The sequence below is a fragment of the Oryctolagus cuniculus genome, chromosome 5, assembly GCF_964237555.1.
Source record: "Oryctolagus cuniculus chromosome 5, mOryCun1.1, whole genome shotgun sequence".
NCBI lineage: Eukaryota > Metazoa > Chordata > Mammalia > Lagomorpha > Leporidae > Oryctolagus > Oryctolagus cuniculus.
This window is the reverse complement of record NC_091436.1, coordinates 60,256,670-60,282,536: the sequence shown is the minus strand read 5'-3', so window position 1 is coordinate 60,282,536 and position 25,867 is coordinate 60,256,670. Positions and strand designations below refer to the sequence as shown.

The following is a 25,867-nucleotide window of genomic DNA, read 5'->3' as shown; positions in this document are numbered from 1 at the left end:
GTAACTAGGTTCTTGCCACTCATATAGGAAACCTGAACTGTAGTCCCGGTCCAGCCCTGGCTATTGCAGACATTTAAGGGGAGTGAACCAGCAGATGGTAGCTCTTTTTGTCTATCTCTCTGCTTCTGATATGAAAGTAATAAAATTTTAAAAATAAAAGGCTGTTTAATGTAGCACTACAAATATTACACATATAAATAAAGGAATAAGAAAACTGGTAGCAGAAACTTAATTTAGGCTTTAAATTACAATCATAGGGGCCAGTGTTGTAGCATAGTGGGTAAAGCCAGCATCTGCAGTGCCGGCATCCCATATGGGTGGGTACTGGTTCAAGTTCTGGCTGTTCCATTTCCAATCCAGCTCCCTGCTAATGTGCCCAGAAAAGCAGTAGAAGATGGCCCAAGTGCTTGGGCCCCTCCCCCCACTTGGCAGACCTGGAAGAAGCTCCTGGCTTCTTGCTTCGGATTGGCCCACTTTTGGCCGTTTTGGCCATTTGGGGAGTAAACCAGCGGATGGAAGATAGCTCTTTCACTAATTCTGCCTTTCCAATAAATAAATACATATTTAAAAAAATTAAGATCATGAATTCTGTTGATATCTGAATACATTAGAAAACCTTGAGAATGTGAATTATACATTAAAAAATCTCATTATCTACTTGAAACTCAAGTTTGAGTAAAATCTTCAATCTGCCATCTGCAGCAACTTTCAAACAGTCAACTTTTGAACATGTGAGGGCAAATAGCTGGACAGGTGAGCCATCCTAGTGTCAAAGTCAAAGATATTTTTTAAAACAAATCTATTCAGAATGTTTTTGTTTAACTTACTTGAAGAGGGGTGTGTAAGAGAGAATGCAAGCACAAGCGAGTGCATTCTTCTCATCTGTTGGTTCAATCCTCAAATGCCTTCAACATCTGGAGCAGACTCCGTCGAGGTCTACCACATGGGTGGGAGGATCCAAGCACTTGAGCCATCAACTGCTACCTCTTAGGGTATGCATTAGCAAGAATCAGGAGTGGAGCCAAGACTTAAACTCGGGCACTCCAGTAGGGGATGCTGGCATCCCAAGTGATGTCCAAACTGCTATGTCAAATGCCTGCCCTCAAATAAAAACACATATATACATACTGATCTTCAATATATGTCTAATGGTGCTTACTCTGACCCATTTAAATTACACCTGGAAGAGTAAGAACTGTGGCAGCTGCCCTTGAAGACCATCCAGCATGAAAGATTAGGCAGCACTAGAGGAAAGGGAAGGAGTGATAATTAAATGATTCTGGGGCTGATGCTGTGGAACAGGTTAAGCCACGGCCTGCAGTGACAGCATCCCACATGGACACCAGTTCAAGTCCTGGCTGCTCCACTTACCATCCAGCTCCTTGCTAATTAGCTTGGGAAAGCAGCAGAGGGTGGCCCAAGTCCCTAGGCCCCTGCATCCACCTAGGAGACCCAGAAGAGGCTCCTGGCTTCCTTGCTCCTGGCTTTGGCCTGGCACGGCCCTAGCTGTTGTGGTCATATGGGGAATGAACCAGTGGATAAAAGATCTCCCTGTCTCTCCTTCTCTAACTCTTTCAAATAAACAAATAAATCTTTAAAAAATCTATTTATTAAAAAATAAATAAAGTGATTCTTCTACTTTGTACCGGATTCCTAATTTGAAAAATATTACTGAATTACAGGGCTAAGAGAAGATTTAAAAAGAGAAAAATAATTGGTTTCACAAATTAGACAATGGCTGGGTCTCTGGAAAGTCATAATAGGAAAAACATTTCAAGTAAAAATGAATTATCTGAAAAGAAATAAAAAGGAGAAATGATGTTCAGTCAGTTGAAAAAATATCACATATATCTCCATCATAAATATGAAGTTAGTAGATTAGGAGAAAAATGTGAACACAGAAAATTTTAAATTATAAGTCAATGATAATAATCATCTGAGATCATGACACTGACCTGCAATAATTCTTTTTTCAAAATATTTATTTATTTATTTGAAAGGCAGAATTAGAGAGAGAGACAGAGCAAGCTTTCCATCTCTGGTTCACTCCCCAAATGGCTGCAATGGCCATAACTGGGCCATGCCGAAGCCAGGAGCCAGGAGCCAGGAGCTTCATCTGGGTCTCCCATGTGGGCGGCAGGGGCCCAAAAACTTGGGCCATCCTCCAGTGCTTTTCCAGGCACATCAGCAGGGAGCTGCATGGGAAGTGGAGCAGCCAGGACTCAAAGCAGTGGCCATACAGATGCTGGCATTGCAGGTGCTGTGCCACAGTGCCAGCCTCTGACCTACAACAATTAATTATATTATTCATTCTCTTTATTCTTCTTATAGAAATTCTTGCTTACAAAGTTTTCTGTTATTCTCTGATCTAGCTTTTTTTTTTTTAAAGATTGTTGGGGCCTGTGCCATGGCTCACTAGGTTAATCCTTGGCCTGCGACGCCGGCATCCCATATGGGCACTAGTTCTAGTCCCAGTTGCTCCTCTTCCAGTCCAGCTCTCTGCTGTGGTATGGGAAAGCAGTGGAGGATTGCCCAAGTGCTTGGGCCCTGCACCTGCATGGGAGACCAGGAAGAAGCACCTGGCTCCTGGCTTTTGATCGGTGCAGCTCCGTCCGTTGCAGCCATTTGGGGAGTGAACCAATGGAAGGAAAACCTTTCTCTCTCTCACTGTCTGTAATTCTATCTGTCAAATAAAAAAAAAAAAAAGACTTATTTAATATTTGAGAGAGAGAGAGAGTTACAGAGAGAAGGACAGAGACAAAGATCTCCCATCCGGTGGTTCACTCCCTGAATGGCCACAACAGCCAGAGCCGGGCCCATCCAAAGCCAGGAGCTTCTTCCAGGTCTCCCATATGGGTGCAGGGGCCCAAACATTTGGGCCATCTTAGGCTGCTTTCCCAGGCCATAGGAGAGATCTGGATAGGAAGAGAAGCAGCCAAGATACAAACTGGCGTTCATATGGGATGCTGGTGCCACAGGTGGAGGCTTAGCTGGCTTCAATCTAGCATTTTTTGTGATCATGACTGCACTGACAAATATTTTTGATTGTATGTTCCCTGAAGGAAGGCACATAACCACAGTCAGTAATTCCTTCATTTCCCCTGTCCTCCCCTCCCACTCCCCTTTTTAAATGTGGCTGGTAGTTTCCCTTTTTATTCTACTGGCTCTAACTTCTTATTCATTAGAGTCTTTCTGTTAGTCATTTTTCCACTCATGATTTCACATAGAAATTAACAAAACATTTTACTGTTGAGAAGTTGGCATATGACAATGTGCCAAACACATACTCACAGGCATTATTAACTTCAGGATATCTGAGAAAACCAGCGTTGAGGAGACATGTTGCTGGGCAGTCAGACTTCACCATGCCAGGTAGGAGTGGCAGAACACTACTAAATTTCCACTGCTGGTTCAAGACCCTCTACCCACAAATTATAGTAATTCCTAGGTTATAATATTTATGTTTTTTTTAAGATTTATTTTTATTTATTTGAAAGGCAGAGCAACTGAAAGGGAGAGACAGAAAGAGATCTTCTGTCCACTGGTTTACTCTTCAAATGACCTCAACAGCCAAGCTGAAGCCAAGATCCAGAAATTCTATCCAAGTCTCCCAAATGGGTGGCAGGGGCCCACGTCTTGGGCATAATGGCTTCCTTCTCAGATGCATTAGCAGGAAGCTGAATTAGAAGTAGAACAGCTGAGCTTCAAATGGGTACTCCTATATGGGATGTTAGTGTTGCAAGTGGCAGGTTAATTGCCACAACACCAGCTCCATATTTATGTATTTTTAAATATGTATTGCTTGCTATGGCTTGAATATTTCCTTCAAAATTCAAGTGTTGGAAACTATACCTAACACACCAGTGTTAAGAGGTGGGAATTTCAAGAGATGATTAGGTCATAAGGGTCATATCCTCATCAACAGATTAACATCATTATTGAGAGAATGGGTTAGTTATTATGGGTGTGAATTCCAAAGAGGATGAGTTTGGCCTCTTTCCTCTTGCATGTGTGTTCTCTTGCCCTTCTGCCTTTTGCCATGGGATGATGCAGCAAGGCCTTTGCAAGATGTGGCCCTTCATTCTTGGACTTCTCAGTACAAATATGCTGTTATAGTAGCACAAAATATACCGAGATATTTCACATCGCTTTGTTATCAAAATACATTAAGAAACCTTTTTTTTTTTTTTTTTTTTTTTTTGACAGGCAGAGTGGATAGTGAGAGAGAGAGAGAGAGACAGAGAGAAAGGTCTTCCTTTTTGCCCTTGGTTCACCCACCAATGGCTGCCACAGCCAGCGCGCTGCGGCCGGTGCACCGCGCTGATCTGAAGGCAGGAGCCAGGTGCTTCTCCTAGTCTCCCATGAGGGTGCAGGGCCCAAGCACTTGGGCCATCCTCCACTGCCTTCCTGGGCCACAGCAGAGAGCTGGCCTGGAAGAGGGGCAACCTGGACAGAATCCGGTGCCCCGACCAGGACTAGAACCTGATGTGCCGGCGCCACTAGGTGGAGGATTAGCTTATTGAGCCTTGGTGCCGGCCAAGAAACCATTTTAAAATGGGAAGAAATTAGGAGTATGTGGAAATGGCCTAAGAAAAGATTTGATATTTTGGTTCTATGTCAGCAACATAAAATCCATTTTTTCTACTAAGTCATATAGATCACTATTTTTCAAATGTAATAAAACTCTGTAATATATAAAAATACTTTTTTGGTTCTAGAGAAATATACAAAGACCAGACACAAACTTATAGCTTATAGCCTTTATAGTATAACTACAAAACCAAAAAATAAATGCAGCACAAACAAAATCATTTTACCAAAAAATTCAAGTTAACAATATTGTTTTGTCCTTATAAACAGCATTCTGCTGTTCTCAATGTGAATATGCCACTGTTTACCTTGCATGGACTTTTGGGGTCCAGTTTATTTCATCCTTACCTTGCTTCTCTCCTACCAAACTACTGAAAATATGGTATACCATAATGACCTCTGGCTTGCATATGGCACGAAAATAGCATCAACATAACAAGTTTACATCTGTTCTTTTCTCAACCAGTAGTAAATAATATTATCCTCATACTATATTATATTTATGTCAAACATTTAAAATTGCTTTCATTTTATAAAATGTTGATTGTCACTGATCACTGCAAAAGAAAGGTTTTACTTTGAATCACACTGGTACACTAGTAAATATGCAGTGATTTTTATTTTGATACTTGTTCAAAGCAATATAACTATTAAAAGGAATTATTTAGTATCAAAATTGTTGTGAATACTGCTGTAAAAGTGGCATCCAGAAATATATATATGCTAATTTCTAGAATTATCATTGAGATATAGACACAGAGTTTCCTAGAGAAAACCCATAAATTCCAATGAATATATATGTTTATAGTCCCAGTTTGAGGAAAACTGATCCATGGTCATGTAAATGAAGCCCTTTCATCTAAATTTTCAAAATAAAATAGAATTTCTTCTTTACTAAGTATGGAGTTGATCTTCTGTATATAAAGATAATTATTAATGAAGAATGGGATGGCAGAGGGAGTAGGAGGTGGGACAGTTTGGTGGTGGGAGGGCAGGTACAGGGAGAAGAACTGCTATAATCCAAAAGTTGTACTTGTGAAGTTTATATTTATTAAATAAAAGCTTTCTATAAAAAATAAAAATAAAATTGAATTTATTTCATGAACAGGCATCCATTTAATGTTGCTATAGTTTCACTTGAAAAAACTATAAATTGGTGTCACTTACCTCAATGCATGGCATTCTCCCAGAAAAGTTTGCAGATGTATAGCCGTATGTGACATTTGCTATCAGCTTAAGTCCTAGCTGACGTGCATTAAGCATTCGTGATAGGGCTCTGTCTTGTTTGTAAGCCTTCATTGATTGCTTCACCATGAGCCTAGTCTTCAAAATTTCTTCAAGCATTCTTGGCAGCACGCCCTTTCTTACTGAAGGCTATCAGAAAGGAGAAAACAATGTTCAGCATCCCTCAAACATTATAGATTTATATAATTAAGAAGGAAACACAATGTATAATAATGGCCAACTATCATGAATTGAAATATGCTAACAGCTGAACAGCCACAGGACTAGTGGTCAATACAAAATCATCACTTTTTATTTCTTCTGAAGAGCATTTTTTGCCTAAAAATCTAATGTAGCACTACTATGTGAGTTCAGAGACCTCCAGGGAGGAGGATGTTGACTAGTACATATGTGACTGTACAACAAGTTTGGAGGGAAATGTTCACAACTTTGATCAAAACCCCCATTCTTTCAGAAAGACACACGGGACTTGTACCATTCATAACCAACCTCAGTTTTTAAAAATCTCATCCTAATGACCCCACACAGCAATCTGCATGGAACTCGATTTATCTACCTTGGAAGAATGATGAGCTGGGTTGACTCTGCTGACATTCAAACCTGTAGTTCCAGGGACTCTAGGTATTTCAAATCTGATGCTTAGACCACTAAGCCATCCCCTCCGGCCTATATTTATTAGCAATCTGGAAGAGGGGATGAATAGTGAGGTGATAAAATTTGTTGATGCCAAAAAAAAATATAAATCATTTGTATTAATCAAGACTAGGGAGAATTTATGAGAACTCCAGTAGGAATGAAAACCACAAAATAGTATTAACTTTGATGATGACTCACAGACACGTGCAAGGTAATGCATGTCAGATTGAATATACTCAGAACCTCAGGTACAGGACAGTTACACTCTTGAGCTTTATATATTAGATAAAAGTGTACATTTAAGTTTTAAAAATGCTTTTAAAGGGATTTAATAGGATAATCTGAGAAGTAAGGACACAAGGAGATATTTATTCTAACCCTATTCATTTGGTGTACCCTTTGAAGCAGCCACAATGTTTTAAAAAGTAATATAAAAAAAAGGAAACAAAAATGCAGAAATTTATGTGGTGTGAACACTAATCTTTTTTTAAAAAAAGTATTTATTAGTTTATTTGGGTGGAGGAGAGAGGGAGAAATATTATCTCTTGTTCACCGGTTCAACCCCAAAAGGCCCACAACAGTGGGGGCTGGGCCATGCTGAAGCCAGGAGATGGGAACTTAATCTGGGTCTCCCATAGGTAGCAGAGACCCAACCACTTGAATCACCATCTGCTAATGCATACCTCCTAGGGTGTGCATCAGTAGGACGCTGGGATGGGAAGTGGAGTTGGGATTTGAATCCAGGCACTCAGATATGGCCTATATATGTTCCAAGCAGCATCTTAACTGCTACACCAAATCCTGCACCTGAGAACTGATTTTTTTTTTTAAATGTGGGACAACATTTAATAATAAAAAGGTCTATTCCCATTTCTCCAAATAGGTGTTCACCTATATCATTCTCTGGAAATTTTCTTAAAAGGAATATACCCTGAACTCTGATGAAAACGTTCCTCATCTCTAAATTGCTAAGTTTAAGTTAGCATTCCCTCTTATTGGCAGAGAATACTGCTACTTTTGATAAATATACGAGAATGAATTTCAGGGCTGCTGGGGTCCACTCTCCAATCAACCACCCTACTGTCTCGTGACTAACTGACTCACTGCTAAAGAAATAGGAAAGAAAGGAACGAAGCTGGCATAAGAGAGACGATATAATCTTCTCCTAGAGCTCCCCTATTTGTCTTTAGCTTATTCATTTATGAGGGTCCTCAGTTTCTTTTGAGGGAGTTAAGAGAGGACAAAAAGGGACCTTGTTATTATCTTCTTACAGATGCAATCAATGAATGTATATGAGTACTGCTATTTCTACAACAGTCTTAATTTAAAATGTAGAATAAGTAGAGTGTACACATTATAGCAATTAGAATTTTTGTAGATAACTTTCCATCTCAAACTACTATTATGTATAACAGATTCTAACAAGAGGGCAGAAGGTACACATGTACATGAATTCATGTTTGTAAATATTTCATCAATAAAAATTCAGTAATTAAAAATTTTTATGCTAAATTTAAGCGAAAGAAGATGATTTCTTCCCCCAGAGTGATCTGTTAGAAGACTGCTGTATCTTTGGTTTTTGGGGATAAACTATTCAGGAAAACATTGTTTTTGTTTCTGCTATGTGCCAATATTTAAACCATTGTTAGATCTCCAAAAGTTAAGCCATAGTTGAATTCTTTCATTTACAAGAGAGTATTACCTTGACAAAAGCTACTCCATTGGGTGACACTGTGATATCATGCCTAATTTGGTAAAGTAAGTCTGGAGGTATTCTTAGAGAGGTACAGCCAAATTTGAACTCATCATACCTATTAAGAAAGAAAATATTAAGGAGACACTTTCTGAAATCATAGCTTACAGATTTTAGGCAATTTTAGGAATCTTCAAACATTCAAACATGAATCTATATGCTTGATAATATCTACCTTGAATAACTGGCTTGAGGTGAAACACTTTTCTATTACCAAAAAGTAGTTCTTTAAATAATTCATAATTTATCAAAAGGAACATTTCTTAAATAGCACTATGCTATAATTTATGACAAAATATGTACTGAAATATTAAATTTCAACTCAACATATAATTACTTTATTCCTTAAAGAAAAATTCAAAACTTAAATGAAAAGATTGTAAATAACTTTTCCAAATTCCTGTTCTCGATAAAGACAGGATTACCAATGTAATTTCCAGAAATGCTTTCTCTGAAGGAGTGAGTATACTACAGACCAAAATCAGAGCATCTGGTCTCAATACATAGAAGTCATGGTAAAGGAAGACTATTTCTTACAGTTCAATATAAATATCTACTCTTATGAGAATTTAAAATCCTATTCTCATTCATCTTGTAAATTTATCTGAGTTTATAAAGCCTAACATTTAACTTTTTCAAAGCCACAGGCTATTTCACAGAAAAATGAAGAGGTGATAGCTGAAATTGTAGGATCATAATCCTCAAACGTTTTCACTGAAAGGTGAGTTACATCAACAATTAAAATTAACTTTCCCTTTAAGAAACCCTAAGTACACAGAGAGTGAAACATAATTGCAAGGCTGATCCATTCACAATTTGGTCATGCAACCAGAAGCTAGTTTATCATATGATGATCCTTGTCAATTAGTAAGACAATATGATGACTAGGTTGTTACAGCCCACACATTTTGCTCAGAAGAGTGTCAAGTGCAAAGAAACTCAAAGAAAGCCTGTCTCATTTTATTTAGTAAGAAGTCTGAAAGCACAACAACATAATAATAAACATGAAGAAATCTTACTTTCCTAAGTTCTCCACGTGGCCAAGGCAGGTAGAAAAACAGTAGTTGTATGCAATCACAATAGAAGGATATAATGACTGGAAATCTAGAACAAGTACAGAATTGCTATAGAAGCGGGACTCAGGTTCCATAATTAGAGGAATACACTGTGGGGCTCTCATTTGAGATCTCTGCTGAACACTGGGTGTCACCGGAATATAATTCATTGGTTTGGCAATACGCAACATCATTGATTCCACACGGTACTGCAAACAGGGAGGGAGAGGTGAGAACAAAAGAAATTTTGTTTAAATATGAATGCATGAATGGATTGGTCATTTACATATATGATTGTCATTTGGGGCTGTTTTGTTCTTCAGGATAAGACTGCATGATTTCTTCACAATGCATTTATACAGTATTAATTATTTAGTCTGTTTTCAGATGCTGAAAGAGGATGTAAGTAAATCCTTCCCTATGCCCATGCCAAACAATTTATGAAATAAGTCAATTCTGCAAAGACATTCAATTAATTTCTTCTTATTTTTAAATACTATATATTTGTATATAGTATGTAGTTTTTATACCATAATAAGCAGGTTTAGGACAAACAACTGTATATTTTGACAATTTCATTTGAAAGGATAAGCAATAATTTTTTGGGGAGAACTAAATAATGAAATATTTGATAGGAAACTTGAAATAGATAAATGTTCCACATTTTTTTTAAACAAAAAAAATCTATTTAATATCCCACTTTTTCAAGAAGGAAACAAGGATTCCAGAATTGAAGGGTAACTTACTTCAGACTGTAATAATCACTCTTTTTTAAAAAAGATTTATGTATTAATTTGAAAGGCAACATGACAGGAGAGAGGAGAGAGAAGAGATCCATCTTCCATTGGGCTTCATTCTCCAGATGGCTACAAGAGCATGCCCACACCCAGGTGCCTGGAACTTCATCTGGATCTCCCACATGGGTAGCAGGGACCCAAGAACTTGGGCCATCTTTTGCTGCTTTCCCAGGTGCATTAGCAGGGATCTTGATCTGAAGTGTAGCAGCCAGGACTCAAACTGGCACCTGTGTGGGATGCTGGTGTCACAAGCAATGGCTTAATGCACTGCACCACAGCATCAGCCCATAATAACTACTCTTAAGCAGATAGTGTGGGATATTAGAAAAGAAAGCACATAGGGTCGGCACTGTGGCGTAGCGGATAAAACCGCTGCCTGCAGTGCTGGCATCCCATATGGGCACTGGTTCAAGACCCAGCTGCTCCAATTCCAATCCAGCTCTCTGCAATGGCCTGGGAAAGCAGTAGAATATGCCTACGTCCTTGGATCCCTGCACCTGGAAGAAGCTCCTGGTCCCTGGCTTCAGATAGGCACAGCTCTGCCCGTTGTGGCCAGTTGGGGAGTGAACCAGTCGATGGAAGATTCTCTCTGCCTCTCCTTCTCTTTGTGTAATTCTGACTTTCAAATAAATAAATGAATCTTTTTTTTTTTTAAAAAAGAAAGCATTTATAAGAATCAATATGACTGAAATAGTCTCAAGTGGTTTTTAGATTATCTTTGTTTTTAATATAAACCAGGTCAAAAATTTTTTTAAACTTGTCAGAACATAATAGCTTATGATCAATAAAATTAATTAAACACATAATGACAAAGTAGTTAGAAACCTATTTTTGCAATATTTACTGTAGTGGTAGATTGGAGAATGTTATAGAAATGAAGTAATTAAAATTAAAGGTTTCATGAGGTTAAGGAACCTGAGTGACTTAATGGAATATTCCTGATGTCCAGTATAGTGCTTAACAAGCTATCAGCATTCAAATAAATATCTGTTGAATGGATGTATGAAAATAATTTTCAGCACAGTGTTTGTCAAAATCTCTTATTATATCCTTGGGAAATAAGAAAGATATGGCTTTGTAGCCATTTAAACATTGCATAGACAGCTAACATTGATTTCCAAATACCTTCATTTTCAAATCCAAATAATCTCTTGGGAGCTAGAACAAACCAAAGTAAGAAATGTAAAGAGGGAGACTTTCTACGTTGCTTTCCCAGTTTTAAGAGTGTCTCTAAATCACACTAACAATATTCAGGATGGTAATATTCTCCAGGGCATGGACATTTACTCTCTTAATACCATGGAAAACTTGGTAGTGGCCAGAAAGTTGGTATACATAGAAAATAAAAGATGGAGCTGTTACAGTAAAATTGAAGTTTACCAGAAAATAAAATTATAAGATTTGAATATCTAGTTGATTACTTCATATCATAAAGTTTAAAAAATCACATAACTTCAAACATCTGAAAAGTATATTACTAATGTAGAAGTTCCAAGTGTGCAAGGAAACTGATTTCTTACCTGTGAACCTCTTGTCAGTACATGTAAAAACTGAATGCCAAAAAGTCTAGCCATTTCACTGGTCTTCCCAATCACATCTAGCTGTTCTAACATTTGGAGATTTCCACGGACACGGCTAACATAATGATCAACCATTTTCCATCTGTCAAAAGAGAATCTTTGCTGTTAACATCAGGGAAAAAATTGAACACTTAAAACTAGTACTATTTTCTGCCAAAAACCTATATATTAAAAGGGAGATTACCTAAGGAGGAAGTCCTGATATGAGATGGAGTTAAACATTAGAAGATTTTGGCATTTCAATGATATCAAACCCAATAAAAATATGCGAAGTTTAAAATAATAATTTAAAGGGACAGCTACTGTCAATATTTTATGTTACACTATTTTTATTATAAAGAGCATTCTCTCTTAGATGTCACTGAATATGTAGTAATTACGTATATCTACAGGTTTTAAAGGACATAAAGACTTTGGAATATCATTGTAAATATCAGCCTACAATAAACGCATGTACTGTCTTCTCATAGGACAACATAAAAGCTCATTTGGTGAAGATTTAGAAAAATCAAGAAAATAATTTTAATAAGGTTATATATTATCAAATCAGTATTTTGTGAAAATCTGAACCTTTTCTGCTTAAACTTAAAAAAGAACCTTTAACCAGTGTTTTTTGCATAAACATAATATCCAAAAAATTAGAAACAACCCAATGTCCATCAAAGGATGACTAAATAAGTGCAATGAAATATTATTTTAAAATAAAACAAAATACTAATGTATGCCATAGCATGGATCAATCTGGAAATCATTAGGCTAAAAGAAACAAGCCATAAAAGGTCACATAGCATGTGACTGTATTTAGAGGAACTGTCTAGAATAGGCAATCATATGGGGACACAAAGCAGCTTCATGGATGCCTAGAATAGGGCTGTGGGGCTGACCTGTTAAGGGAGATGACAAATTAGAGGGTTATGATTAAGGGATACATACAGTCTTTCTTTGGGTGACAAAGAAAAAAAAAAATTTTTTTTTTTTTTTTTTTTTTTGACAGGCAGAGTGGACAGTGAGAGAGACAGACAGAGAGAAAGGTCTTCCTTTGCCGTTGGTTCACCCTCCAATGGCCGCCACGGCCGGCGCACTGCGCTGATCCGATGGCAGGAGCCAGGTACTTATCCTGGTCTCCCATGGGGTGAAGGGCCCAAGGACTTGGGCCATCCTCCACTGCACTCCCGGGCCACAGCAGAGAGCTGGCCTGGAAGAGGGGCAACCGGGACAGAATCCGGCACCACGACCGGGACTAGAACCAGGTGTGCTGGCGCCACAAGGCAGAGGATTAGCCTAGTGAGCCGTGGCGCTGGCCTAAAGAAAATATTTTAAAATTTATTGTGATAACAGTTGTACAGCTCTGTCAATATACGAAAAGCCACTGAATTGTACACTTTAGAATTGTATGTTAAGTGAATTAAAGTTATATCAAAGTGCTAAAAAGAATTAGGCAAAAACAAAAAAATCCTAAACTTTATAAACACAATTCTCTAACAAAACAAATACTCTTTTATAACTTGCACTTCTAACTTAAAATGACTAAACATTTATGTATTTTATAGCTACTGAGTATGCTATTCAATGATTATAATTTGTTGAGCCCCTGTACACTGATTATCTTTTATTATTGTAATAATAAATGATAAACATTTTTACTGGTAAGAATTTGTACAGGTGCTTAAATATTTCCTTCACATAAATCTCTAGATTTGGTCAAAGCTTCCAATATATAAGAACATGCTGCTATCCAGAATGGTCTTTTTTTTTTTAAACTTTTATTTAATAAATATAGATTTTGAAAGTACAACTTTTGGATTATAGTGGCTTTTCCCTCCATAACCTCCCTCCCATCCACAACCATCCCATCTCCCACTTCCTCTCCATCCCATTCTTCATCAAGATTCATTTTCAATTATCTTTATATACAGAAGATCAACTTAGTATATACTAAGTAAAGATTTCAACAGTTTGTACCCACACAGACACACAGAGTGTAAAGGACTTGGGCCATCTTCTATTGCTTTCCCAGGCCATAGCACAGAGTTGGAAGTGGAGGAGCTGGGACTTGAACTGGCGCCCATATGGGATGCCAGCATTGCAGGCAGTGGCCTTACCTGCTATGCCACAGCATTGGCCCCTATAGTTTTCACTATTAAGTTTAATACCAAGTTTTGTTTTATTTATTCATATATAATTTCTTCTAAGCTTCTGTTTCTAGAAAGATTTGATCATAAACTTAGCACTTTCTGTGATTTCTCTTCCATTCCCTGGAATTTCTCAAAAGGGATTGTAAGATGAGATGACATGCTTGGAAAGCAGTTTTCCTAAAATACATCAAATTGTTTTTAAGGCTATCCATTTCATCCTCACCATCTTGCAGCCTTGTAATACAAAAAGCAGAGTCACTCATTTTAAATACCAGACACATTTATTCTTTAAACAGCTATTTCTTCAGTGATTACTAGCATTATGTTTAAGTTAAAGAAAAGCAGAGGCAAAAAGTTTCCATTTTGACTGTAGTAGAATAATTGGTACTAGATTAGCCTCCCTACTGGGACAAGAGTCAGGGTAGTAGTTTTGGGGGAATGAACAATAAACAATGCAAGATTGCTTTTTAAAATTTATTTATCTGTTACTTATTTGAGAAACACATAAAAGGAAGGAAAGAAAGAAAGAAACAGAAATAAAGAAAGAGGAAAAAAAAATAGTGTGCACAAGCAAGTAATCCCCTCTGGTACATCATTTCCCAAATGCTCACACTAGCTTTGAGTGGGGCACGGGGCTAGGAATTCAGCCCAGATGTCCCACGTGAGAGGCAGAAACCCAGGTTCAGGAGCTGGAGTTGCATATCAATCCCAGGAAATGTGATACAGGATGTGGGCATTTTACCTGGTATCTTAACCATGGAGCCAAAAGTCTGTCCTAAGACTGCTTCTTGAGCGAAGCGAAACTCATGATGAGAACATCAGTTCAGTGAGGAGACAACTTCCTAAACATATGGTTAATGTGCTAGCGTCTAAGCACTTAACATGGCAGAGGCAGAGGCAGAGATTAGCCTTCAAGCAGCTCAGAGGTGCAGTCTGGTGGATCGGGCACTACAAGCAGCAGGAGTTGGGGGTTAGACGTACAGGTGGCATTCCCTATAACTGGTCCATGGCTGTGCTGAAACCGAACAGGATAAAATCACATGAGGCTTATCAGAGAGCAGCTGCTTGGGCGCTGAGTTTGGGCAGAACTAGTCAGACAGTGCTGGGCTTGGAGACCTAATAAAGCCACAGTGGATAGAGTGCATTACTTCCTGGTTAGCAAGTTCAGCATCCAGCCGTGAGCCGAGACAAATCAGGTCTTAAGGGAAACCTCTGTTCTAGTCTAAGACCTAACCTAAACAAAACTTAAAGCCAATTACTGACATTATGCACAGAGGACAGAATTTTGAGACTGAATCCTGTCAAGTTGGAGGGGCTTAGGAAACACTCCCTGTTCCAAACATGGGTCTTGCAATAAGTGACAAGCAACAGCTGTATACCACTCGGAAAGTGGCAAAAAAGCTTCCCACCCTAGATCTCCAGTTAAGAGAACAGATTGCTTTCAATGGTGTAAAAGAAAAAGCCATCTATACTCTGGGGTGGGTCAGGAAACCTGCTTGGCAGAGGTCAATTGCCACTGTAGGAAAAGCAGGATTGCTGAGAAAGTCCCATCTCTGAGTCCAAGGAGAACAGAAACTTCCAAAGAATGAGGCTGGATCAGGAGAAACCCCCTCTGCCTTCACGGTAAGTTTTGTACAGATTAACAAACCAGAGCAGTTAACTACTTTTTAAACCTGACTTTGAAAAGAAAATGTGTATATTAGAATGACTATTCATTTCTCAGCAGGAAAAATGAAGACCTGAAGAAAAGAGAACAAAGTATTTAGAGAGGTGAAAGAAAACAATAAAAACCCCACTCAACCCAAGGATGAGACAGACAGTGAAAATAGTATTCAAAAGCAGGGTGTAATAAAGACATTTTCAGATAAATAAGAGCTAAGAGAATTTTCACCAGCAGATTCATATCGGAAAAATGGGCTGGTCAGCGCCGTGGCTCACTAGGCTAATCCTCCACCTAGCGGCGCCGGCAACACCGGGTTCTAGTCCCAGTCGTGGTGCCAGATTCTGTCCCGGTTGCCCCTCTTCCAGGCCAGCTCTCTGCTGTGGCCAGGGAAGTGCAGTGGAGGATGGCCCAAGTACTTCACCCCATGGGAGACCAGGATAAGTACCTGGCTCCTGCCATCAGATCAGCGCGGTGCACCGGCCGCAGCACGCTGGCCACAGCGGCCGTTGGAGGGTGAACCAACAGCAAAGGAAGACCTTTCTCTCCCTCTCTCTCACTGTCCACTCTGCCTGTCCAAAAAAAAAAAAAAAAAAAAAGGGCAAAGATCAACTGTGTTTTAGAATGCTAATACAAACTAACCACATACCTAGCAATTCCTCTTTTAGAGAAATGAAAATGTATGTTTACACCAAGACTTGCAAAAAAACAAACAACCAGAACTGTCCATTTGCAGGTAAATGGATAAGCTGAATATAATAATAAAAATGAACAAACTACTGGTTTATGCAACACAGTTGAATTTTAAGAACCATTATGCTGAGTGGAGCCAAGATGGTGGAATAGTGAGGCTGTGCACCGATAGTCCGGGAAAAGATAGTTTAATAAAAGTGGAGTTACTGTAGCCTCAGGAAAAGGTTCAGGAAAAAATTGCAGAGGAAACTCTTCCAGATCTAGTGGATGTGACACGGAGGACATACGGGGAGAGCAAGATCACCCACTGTGTGGAAGCCGAGCCGCGGGAGCTGAGCTGCAGAGTCTGCGCAACAGCGCTGGAAGGGGAGGTGAGACAAAAACCTCAGTAACCCAAGACATTGGCGGGGAAAGGCAGAAAGAGCCTAGAGGGAACGAGGCCTGAAGCCCCACTGGGGAAAGTTCACCAGGCTGCCTGGAGGAGAGAAAAAAACGAATAAATAAAGGGAACCGGAACGGACAATAGCCTCTCTCTCCACTCACCTTACAAAGCCCAGCAAGACAAAGAGCAGGTGCCATTTTACGTATGCAAAGTGGCGCCGGCCATTAGCCAAGCAGAAAAACCTGACTCTGGTGGGGAGAAATAACAGGAGGTTAAGACCTAGGAAAGCATGGAGCTAACGAACTGAGACTGTGAAAATCTGGGGGGGGGGGGGGACGGACACACGACTCACCAAGTATACAAACTAGGTAACCTTGGCAACCTGGTGAGAGACTGCAGAGAAATTTGAGACCACACTGAGGGCTGCATAAACTCTGTGTGGTCCTAGGGGTAGAGCAGACAAATACCCACAGGGTCCAGATTTCATACACCAACTACTCTCAATTCCACTCAGCTGTGTGGAATTACTTCCCAACTGAGTCAAAAAAAAAAAAAAAAAAAAAAAGAGAGAGAGAGAGAGAACCCGAGAACGAGCAAGAGAACAATCTGGATGAGTCACCTTTGGCACACCCTTAACCCTGAAGAACCAGAGCTCTCTGGCCACACCCATCACAGCCTCTAAAGATCCATCAAAAGCAGACAGTCCACTTAATCTAGAGTCATAGTGTAACGAGAAAAAACACCACAGCAAAAAAAAAAAACAAATAATATCTCCAATATGCCAAACAACAAACGCAGAAACCAAGGTAACAAGAACAAGGAAGACACTATGACTCCCCCAAATGAAAAAGACACCCCAATTCAAGATTATGAAGATGATGAGATAGAAGAATACAAGAAGCAGATCTCAAAAAATTGATAAGAACATTAAGAAGTTCTCAAAAACAAATTATTGAACTACAGAAATCCTTAATGGACAAGATAGAGAATCTCTCTCGTGAAAATGAAATATTAAGGAGGAATCAAAATGAAATGAAACAACTAGTAGAACATGAAACTGGGATAGTGACGAGAAATCATAATGAAATGAAGAATTCAATAGAACAAATGACAAACACATTAGAGAGCCTTAAAAACAGAATGGGTGAAGCAGAAGAGAGAATATCAGACTTAGAAGACAGAGAACAGGAAAATATACTGTCAAACCAAAGAAAAGAAGAGCAAATTAGAAATCTAAAAAATATTGTCAGGAATCTACAGGATACTATTAAAAAATCCAACATTCAGGTTCTAGGAGTTCCTGAAGGCATGGAGAGGGAGAAAGGATTAGAAGGCCTTTTTAGTGAGATACTAGCAGAAAATTTCCCAGGTTTGGAGAAGGACAGAAAGATCCTAGTACAGGAAGCTCATAGAACCCCTAATAAACATGACCAAAAGAGATCCTCACCACAACACGTTGTAATTAAACTCACCACAGTGAAACAGAAAGAAAAGATCCTAAAATGTGCAAGAGAGAAACGTCAGATTACTCTCAGAGGATCTCCAATCAGACTCACAGCTGACTTCTCATCAGAAACCCTACAAGCCAGGAGGGAATGGCGAGACACAGCCCAGGTACTAAGAGAAAAAACTGCCAGCCCAGAATATTATAATCTGCAAAGCTCTCATTTGTGAATGAAGGTGAAATAAAGACCTCTCATAGCAAACAGAAATTGAATTTGTCGCCACTCGTCCAGCCCTGCAAAAGATTCTTAAAGATGTGTTACACACTGAAACACAGAAACACGGTCATCAACATGAAAGAAGGTAAAGGAAGGAAACCTCACAGCAAAAGATCAAAACATATATTAGAAAATATCTTCGGCAAATGGCAGGGCAAAGTTACTACTTATCAATAGTCACATTGAACGTTAATGGCCTGAACTGTCCAGTTAAAAGACACCAATTGGCTGATTGGGTTCAGGAACAAAACCCATCTATTTGCTGCTTACAAGAAACACATCTTACCAACAAAGATGCATACAGACTGAAAGTAAAGGGCTGGAAAAAGATATACCATGCCAACAGAAATGAAAAAAGAGCGGGCGTAGCCATCTTAATATCGGACAACATAAACTTTACCACAAAAACTGTTAGGAGAGACAAAGAGGGGCACTATATAATGATTAAGGGATCAATTCAACAGGAAGATATAATGATTATCAATGTATATGCACCTAATTACAGGGCACCTGTGGGGAGCAAACCGGACTAGACTGAGTTACTGGAATTAAGACTTATTCTATGCATCTGCTCTCCCACAATATGGCGCTGGGAGAGAAGTAAACAGCTTCCGCACAGCTGCCTCCAGTTCAACCAATAAACTGTAGGACTTGCTACTGATTGGAGGAGAGCAGCGTACTCGGCGTGTGGGCAGCCGAGTTGGGATTGGCAGAGGAGGACTATAAAGGAGGAGAGAGACGGCATGCGCCAGGAACATCTAAGGGGAACATCTGAGGGAACACCTGTGCAGCCCCCCAGAGAGCCGGCCGGCGGTGTGCCGCTCCCCTGCGGAAGTGGGGAATGTGGCCAGGGGGAACTGCCCTTCCACGGAGGTGGAAGGGATAGTAGCCAACCCGGGAAGAACCAGCAGCAAACCCGGGGAGGGCCGAGCAGACGAAAGAACAGCGCAGGGTTTAGTGTCGCTCCTCCACGAAGAGGGGGAGCGACAGGCACCAGTTTATTTAAAAGATTTGTTAAGGGACTTAAAGGGAGACTTAGACCCCAATACAATAGCACTGGGGGACTTCAATACTCCACTCTCAGAAATAGACAGATCAAGGAGATAGTAGATTTAAACAACACTATAGCCCAAATGGATCTAACAGATATCTACAGAACTTTCAATCCTACAGCTAAAGATTTTACATTCTTCTCAGAAGTACATGGAACCTTCTCTAGGATTGACCACATACTAGGCCATAAAGCAAGTCTCAGCAAATTCAAAAGAATTAGAATCATACCATGCAGCTTCTCAGACCATAAAGGAATGAAGTTGGAAATTAGCAATTCAGGAATCCCTAGAGCATACGCAAACACATGGAGATTGAACAACATGCTTCTAAATGAACAATGGGTCATAGAAGAAATTAAAAGAGAAATCAAAAATTTTCTGGAAGTAAATGAGGATAACAGCACAACATAACAAAACTTATGGGACGCAGCAAAAGCAGTGTTAAGAGGAAAGTTTATATCAATAGGTGCCTACATCAAGAAATTGTAAAGGCACCAAATAGATGAGTTTTCAACTCATCTCAAGGATCTAGAAAATCTTCAGCAAACCAGACCCAAATCTAGTAGGAGAAGAGAAATAATTAAAATCAGAGAAGAAATCAACAGGATTGAATCAAAAAAAATTACAAAAAAAAAATCAGCCAAACGAGGAGCTGGTTTTTTGAAAAAATAAACAAAATTGACACCCATTGGCCCAACTAACTAAAAAAAGAAGAGAAAAGACCCAAATCAATAAAATCAGAGATGAAAAAGGAAACGTAACAACAGACACCACAGAAATAAAAAGAATCATCAGAAATTACTACAAGGACTTGTATGCCAGCAAACAGGGAAACCTATCAGAAATGGATAGATTCCTGGACACATGCAACCTACCTAAATTGAACCAGGAAGACATCGAAAACCTAAACAGACTCATAACTGAGACAGAAATTGAAACAGTAATAAAGGCCCTCCCAACAAAGAAAAGCCCAGGACCAGATGGATTCACTGCTGAATTCTACCAGACATTTAAAGAAGAACTAATCCCATTTCTTCTCAAACTATTCAGAACAATCGAAAAAGAGGGAATCCTCCCAAATTCTTTCTATGACGCCAGCATCACCTTAATCCCTAAGCCAGAGAAAGATGCAACACTGAAAGAAAATTACAGACCAATATCCCTGATGAACATAGACGCAAAAATCCTCAATAAAATTCTGGCCAATAGAGTACAACAACACATCAGGAAAATCATCCACCCAGACCAAGTGGGATTCATCCCTGGTATGCAGGGATGATTCAATGTTCGCAAAACAATCAATGTGATACACCACATTAACAGACTACAGAAGAAAAACCATATGATTATCTCAATAGACACCGAGAAAGCATTTGATAAAACACAACACCCTTTCATGATGAAAACTCTAAGCAAACTGGGTATGGAAGGAACATTCCTCAATACAATCAAAGCAATTTATGAAAAACCCACGGCCAACATCCTATTGAATGGGGAAAAGCTGGAAGCATTTCCACTGAGATCTGGTACCAGACAGGGATGCCCACTCTCACCACTGCTATTCAATATAGTTCCGGAAGTTCTAGCCAGAGCTATTAGGCAAGAAAAAGAAATTAAAGGGATACAAATTGGGAAGGAAGAACTCAAACTATCCCTCTTTGCAGATGATATGATTCTTTAGTTAGGGGACCCAAAGAACTCTACAAAGAGACTACTGGAACTCACAGAAGAGTTTGGCAAAGTAGCAGGATATAAAATCAATGCACAAAAATCAATAGCCTTTGTATACACAGGCAATACCACGGCTGCGGAAGAACTCCTAAGATCAATCCCATTCACAATAGCTACAAATACAATCAAATACCTTGGAATAAACTTAACCAAGGACGTTAAAGATCTCTAAGATGACAATTACAAAACCTCAAAGAAAGAAATAGAGGAGGATACCAGAAAATGGAAAAATCTTCCATGCTCATAGATTGGAAGAATCAACATCATCAAAATGTCCATTCTCCCAAAAGCAATTTATACATTCAATGCAATACCAATCAAGATACCGAAGACCTTCTTCTCAGATCTGGAAAAAATGATGCTGAAATTCATATGGAGAAACAGGAGACCTCGAATAGCTAAAGCAATCTTGTACAACAAAAACAAAGCTGGAGGCATCACAATACCAGATTTCAGGACATACTACAGGGCAGTTGTAATCAAAACAGCATGGTACTGGTACAGAAACAGATTGACCAATGGAACAGAATAGAAACACCAGAAATCAATCCAAACATCTACAGCCAACTTATATTTGATCAAGGATCCAAAAACAATCCCTGGAGTAAGGACAGTCTATTCAATAAATAGTGCTGGGAAAATTGGATTTCCACGTGCAGAATCATGAAGCAAGACCCCTACCTTTCACCTTATACAAAAATTCACTCAACATGGATTAAAGACTTAAATCTACGACCCAACACCATCAAATTATTAGAGAGCATTGGAGAAACCCTGCAGATATAGGTACTGGCAAAGACTTCTTGGAAAATACCCCAGAAGCACAGGCAGTCAAAGCCAAAATTAACATTTGAGATTGCATCAAATTGAGAAGTTTCTGTACTTCAAAAGATACAATCAAGAAAGTGAAGAGGCAACCAACAGAATGGGAAAAAATATTTGCAAACTATGCAACAGATAAAGGGTTGATAACCAGAATCTACAAAGAAATCAAGAAACTCCACAAAAACAAAACCAACAACCCACTTAAGAGATGGGCCAAGGACCTCAATAGACATTTTTCAAAAGAGGAAATCCAAATGGCCAACAGACACATGAAAAAATGTTCAAGATCACTAGCAATCAGGGAAATGCAAATCAAAACCACAATGAGGTTTCACCTCACCCCAGTTAGAATGGCTCACATTCAGAAATCTACCAACAACAGATGCTGGCGAGGATGTGGGGAAAAAGGGACACCAACCCACTGTTGGTGGGAATGCAAATTGGTTAAGCCACTATGGAAGTCAGTTTGGAGATTCCTCAGGAACCTGAATATAACCCTACCATACAACCCAGCCACTCCTTGGAATTTACCCAAAGGAAATGAAATTGGCAAACAAAAAAGCTGTCTGCACATTAATGTTTATTGCAGCTCAATTCACAAGAGCTAAGACCTGGAACCAACCCAAATGCCCATCAACAGTAGACTGGATAAAGAAATTATGGGACATGAACACTATAGAATACTACACAGCAGTCAAAAACAATGAAACCCGGTCATTTGCAACAAGATGGAGGAATCTGGAACACATCATGCTGAGTGAATTAAGCCAGTCCCAAAGGGACAAATATCATATGTTCTGCCTGATCGGCAACAACTAACTGAGCACCAAAGGGGAAACCTGTTGAAGTGAAATTGACACTATGAGAAACAGTGACTTGACAGGCCCTTGTCCTGACGGCTGATGTACAACTTAATACTCTATCCCTTTTAGTATTTTTTTGGTTCTAGTACTACTGGTTGAACTCTGTAATTAACACACAATTATTCTTAGGTGTTTAAATTTTAACTGAAAAGTGATCCCTGTTAGGAATTTGGAAAACATTATGCTGAGTGAAATAAGCCAGTCCCAAAGGGACAATTATCATATGTTCTCCCTGATCGGTGACAACTAACCGAGCACCAAAAAGGAAACCCGTTAAAGTGAAATGAACACTATGAGAAACGGTGACTTGATCAGCCCTTGCCCTGACTGTTGATGAACAACTTAATACGTTATCCCTCTTAGTATTTTTTGTTTGTTTGTTCTACTTAACACTTTTGGTTGAATACTGTAATCAATACACAGTTATTCTTAAGTGTTGAAACTTAACTGAAAAGTGATCGCTGTTAAATATAAGAGTGGGAATACGAGAGGGAGAAGATGTACAATTTGGGACATGCTCAAGCTGACTTGCCCCAAACGGTAGAGTTAGAAACATACCAGGGGATTCCAATTCAATCCCATCAAGGTGGCATGTACCAGTGCCATCTCACTAGTCCCAGTGATCAATTTCTGTTCACAATTGATCAGAATGATAGGACTAAGAGTCAAAGGGATCACATAAACAAGACCAGTGTCTGCTAATACTAACCGATAGAATAAAAAAGGGAGAGAACGATCCAACATTGGAAGCGAGATACACAGCAGACTCATAGAATGGCAGATGTCTTAAGCAGCACTCTGGCCTCAGAATCAGCCCTTAAGGCATGCGGATCCAGCTGAAGAGCCCATGAGAGTATTTTAGGCATGGAAAGCCAAAACACTCTAAAGAAAAACCAAACCAAACCTAAATAAAAGATCTCCACGAGTGAGATCCCAGTAAAAAGAACGGGCTATCAAAGAAGGAGGTACCTTTCTCTGAAGGGAGGAGAGAACTTCCACTTTGACTATGACCTTGTCTAAATATGATCAGAGTTGGTGAACTCAAAAGGCTTCCATAGCCTTGGCAACTCATGACAAGAGCCTAGGGTGATTACTGATGCCATAAACAAGAGTGTCAATTTGTTAAGTCAACAACAGGAGTCACTGTGCACTTACTCCTCATGTAGGATCTCTGTCCTTAATGTGCTGTACATTGTGATTTAATGCTATAACCAGTACTCAAACAGTATTTTTCACTTTGTGTTTCTATGTGAGTGCAAACTGTTGAAATCTTCACTTAATATATGCTAAACTGATCTTCTGTATATAAAGAGAATTGAAAATGAATCTTGATGTGAATGGAAGGGGAGAGGGAGCGGGAAAGGGGAGGTTGCGGGTGGGAGGGAAGTTATGGGGGGGGGGGAGCCAATGTAATCCATAAGCTGTACTTTGGAAATTTATATTCATTAAATAAAAGTTAAAAAAATAAAAAATTTAAAAAACCATCATGCTGAATTTCTTCAAAGAAGTCTGACACAAAGTGAGTAGATTAATATTTTCATTTACATGAAGTTCTAGAACTGGTGGAAATAATCTATAGTAATAGAAATCCAACTAGTATTTAACTAGTTAAGGCATAAGCAAGTTGACACCAAAGCTGTACCAGAGAATTTTCTGAGTATTTGTTGTTTATCTTTTTTTTTTTTTAATATTTTTAAAAAAATTTGTTTGACAGGTAGAGTTACAGATAGTGAGAGACAGAGAGAAGGGTCTTCTAGCCACTGGTTTAGTCCTCAAATGGCTGCAATGGTCGGAGCTGAGCAGACCCAAAGCCAGGAGCCAGGAGCTTCCTGCAGGTTTCCCATGTGGGTGCAGGGGCCCAAGCACTTGGGCCATCTTCTAGTGCTTTCCCAGGCCACAACAGAGAGCTGGATCCGAAGAGGAGCAGCAGGGATTAGAACTGGCATCCATATGGGGTGCAGCAGAGCTGGCCACCTTGTTGCTTATCTTGACTGGGGTAGTTATTACAGGGTGAATTTTTTAGTCACTGAACAGTTTACTCTAAATGTCTGAATTTTATTGCATATAAATTATATCTCAATATGTGATTTTAAAAGAGAGATATTACCATCTTCAGAGTTATTAAACATTACCTGTACAGGTCTGTCTTGTTATCAAACCAATCTGACAACATTCGAAAGGTAAAGAGAGGGAAACGCTGATGAAGAATGTGAAAGCTGACATTTTCAAAGGTGTAGTTAGTTAGGGCCACCTAAGAAAAAAAGTAAGATACCATTATAACAAAATTATGTAGTAAATTTGGTTCTAAAAGATCCTGAAATCTCTTTAGATAGGAAAACTAGTTATAAAAGTGGTTTATATCACAACTGAATCATAATTAATTGAAAACTATGTACAGCCTACTACATAGAAATATTCATAATAAATTAATATTTAACTGGGAAAAAAACAGACCTAATGAGATTCAACTTGGTCATGAAACATTTATTTTATGATTTGGTAGTTCTTGTCAATTCTTTTTATACTCTATATCAATACAAATATTGATAAAAACATTGGGAAGCAAATTAACTTTTTATTCTTTCCATACTTACTTTCTGATTCTTGACTTCATGCTGATTAATGGGATTCCACAGATTCAAGAATGAGTTGTCTAGTTAAGAGGAAAACATTTTTCCTCCTTTGTGGGGAGCAACTGAGACTAGACTAAGTTACTGGAATTAAGACTTATTCTATGCATCTGCTCTCCCACAATATGGCGCTGAGAGAAAGAGACCAAACAACCTCTATGCAGCTGCCTCATCAGTTTGACAAGCTGCAGGAGCTGATCCTGCTCCTGATTGGAGGAGAGCAGCATGCTCGGTGTGTGGGTAGCAGAGTTGGGATTGGTGGAAGAGGACTATAAAGGAGGAGAGAGACAACATGCACAGGGAACATCCGGATAACATCTGAGCAGCCCCCGAGAGAGCCGGCCGGCAGTGTGCCGCTCCCCCGCGGAAGTGGGGAAAGTGGCAGGGGGAGCCGCCCCTCCACGGAGGTGGAGGGGTCGGCAGCCAACCCGGGAAGAACCAGCAGCCAACCCGGGAAGGACCAGCAGCCAACCCGGGAAGGACCAGCAGCCAACCCGGGAAGGACCAGCAGCAAACCCA

The 25,867-nt window shown here is 39.3% G+C and overlaps 1 protein-coding gene across 8 annotated transcripts in view; it reads right to left on the bottom strand.

Moving 5' to 3' along the window:
- REV3L (REV3 like, DNA directed polymerase zeta catalytic subunit) overlaps positions 1–25,867 on the bottom strand; it is a 190,476-nt gene that overhangs the window by 25,179 nt on the left and 139,430 nt on the right. For 7 of the 8 annotated variants that reach the window (XR_011388582.1, XR_007923204.2, XM_051855405.2 and 4 more), the window contains 5 exons: positions 24,851–24,969; positions 11,597–11,738; positions 9,244–9,488; positions 8,174–8,282; positions 5,758–5,964 (listed from right to left, as the gene is read on the bottom strand). Coding sequence is in view for 5 of the 8 variants with exons in the window: in XM_051855405.2 (XP_051711365.1) it covers positions 5,758–5,964; positions 8,174–8,282; positions 9,244–9,488; positions 11,597–11,738; positions 24,851–24,969 (822 nt within the window). In the remaining 3 variants the exon portion in view is untranslated. Of the gene's footprint in view, positions 1–5,757; positions 5,965–6,391; positions 6,519–8,173; positions 8,283–9,243; positions 9,489–11,596; positions 11,739–24,850; positions 24,970–25,867 lie in introns of all 8 variants that reach the window. The other variant, XR_011388583.1, reaches the window with a different exon arrangement.